Here is a 1,444-nt window from a genome sequence, read left to right on the forward strand (position 1 = left end):
AATTTAGCAATTTTATAGTAAAGCTCACCGATCGTAGCACCGGCTCCAACCCAAGCTGTTTCATCCGCGAGGTTGATATCGATCGATCGAACATTAACGAGGTCGAGGATAATGAAAGGCGAGTCTAATGAGAGGTAAGAAAGGCCTTCATAGTCATGACCACCGCTTTTAGTCCTTACTTGCACCCCAAGTTTCCTGCTGCAGAGTAATGATCTCTGGACTTCTGATTCAGTTCTTGGTGTAACGATCATAATCGGCTTCTGGCTTGTGAAATTCAAGCTCAGGAAATTGTAGTTTTGTGATAAAGATTGCGAGAAATCGGCGTAAAGTCTTGAATCTGGATTGTGGATGAAGCTTTTAGGGTTTTTGAAGCTTGAATCAGAATGTGTAGACATGCAACTAAGAAATTGGTCTCTACCAGGAAGAGAATTGGAATCAGAATTGACCCATTTGACTAAGAAGACAAGAAAAAGAGACAGAGCAAAAGCTTCAAGCGTTCTCATCTTTAGTGTTTTGGTTTTCTTGTGTTTGAAGTTACAGAGATAGATCATTTGTTCTTGTTCTGGTGATGGGAGAAGGAGTATCAGGGATTTTAATGAGAGAACTGATGGAGTTGGAAGAAAGAGTAAACTAGGTTCCAACTAACACCGACGACGAGATTAAAATTATAAAATTCAATGAAAATGATTTTTTGGAATTTTGTGTTGCACATAAACAATTATAAATAATAGGCTTCTAAGTTTGGGTATAAGAAAATTAAGTATACTAATTTTTATATTTCGAGTAGTGATTTTATTCCAACAATGGGAATTACGTGTTCCAGTATGCATTACCACTATATCTATCAGTTATTGGAACATTTTCTCATTATTAACTTATACCTAATAAAGACCTAGAAGAAGAGAAAAATTCACAATTTTTGCCAGTATATAGTAATTATTTAAATTTTCCTATCTAATTGTGTTAATATACGGGCAAAAACCTACCAACCTGCTGCATTCATTATGACTATATATGCGTATATGTATACTATTTTAATCATAGTAGTATTATAATTTCTGGTGATCCCAAACGTCTCAAAAGAGCTCTTGTATTGTGGGATCTTAAGCAAGTGGTTTATTTTGCAGTAAAAAAGGCATGAGTTTTGGTAAATGTAAGGGTTATTAATTAAATCATCTTTTACATTACTTCAACAATTTGTATTTGTGAACAAATTAGCATTCAAAACATTAAATGAAGCGATCGTCAGGTTATATTTACTGCAACTCAACGGCATGAAAGCAACGTGTCGACGTTCTCTAATGTTAGTTGTCTTCCACTGATCGTTCTTGCCCACTGCATGAGTCATTTGTGTTACTGTGAGCTTATTAAACTAAGATTAAACTAATTTAGATTAGTCCCTACTATTATTTTGAAACACAGTTTATGGACTAAACCTTTGTTT

General features: G+C 34.7%; 1 protein-coding gene across 3 annotated transcripts in view; it reads right to left on the reverse strand.

Moving 5' to 3' along the window:
- LOC104771596 (tetrahydrocannabinolic acid synthase-like) overlaps nt 1-647 on the reverse strand; it is a 2,342-nt gene extending 1,695 nt beyond the window's left edge. The window contains exon 1 of one of the 3 annotated variants that reach the window (XM_019241607.1): nt 146-647. In XM_019241607.1, the coding sequence (XP_019097152.1) occupies nt 146-551 (406 nt within the window). In that variant the 5' untranslated portion in view covers nt 552-647. The other 2 variants (XM_010496147.2, XM_010496146.2) reach the window with 2 other exon arrangements.

The sequence above is a fragment of the Camelina sativa genome, chromosome 20 (assembly GCF_000633955.1).
Source record: "Camelina sativa cultivar DH55 chromosome 20, Cs, whole genome shotgun sequence".
Lineage (NCBI taxonomy): Eukaryota > Viridiplantae > Streptophyta > Magnoliopsida > Brassicales > Brassicaceae > Camelina > Camelina sativa.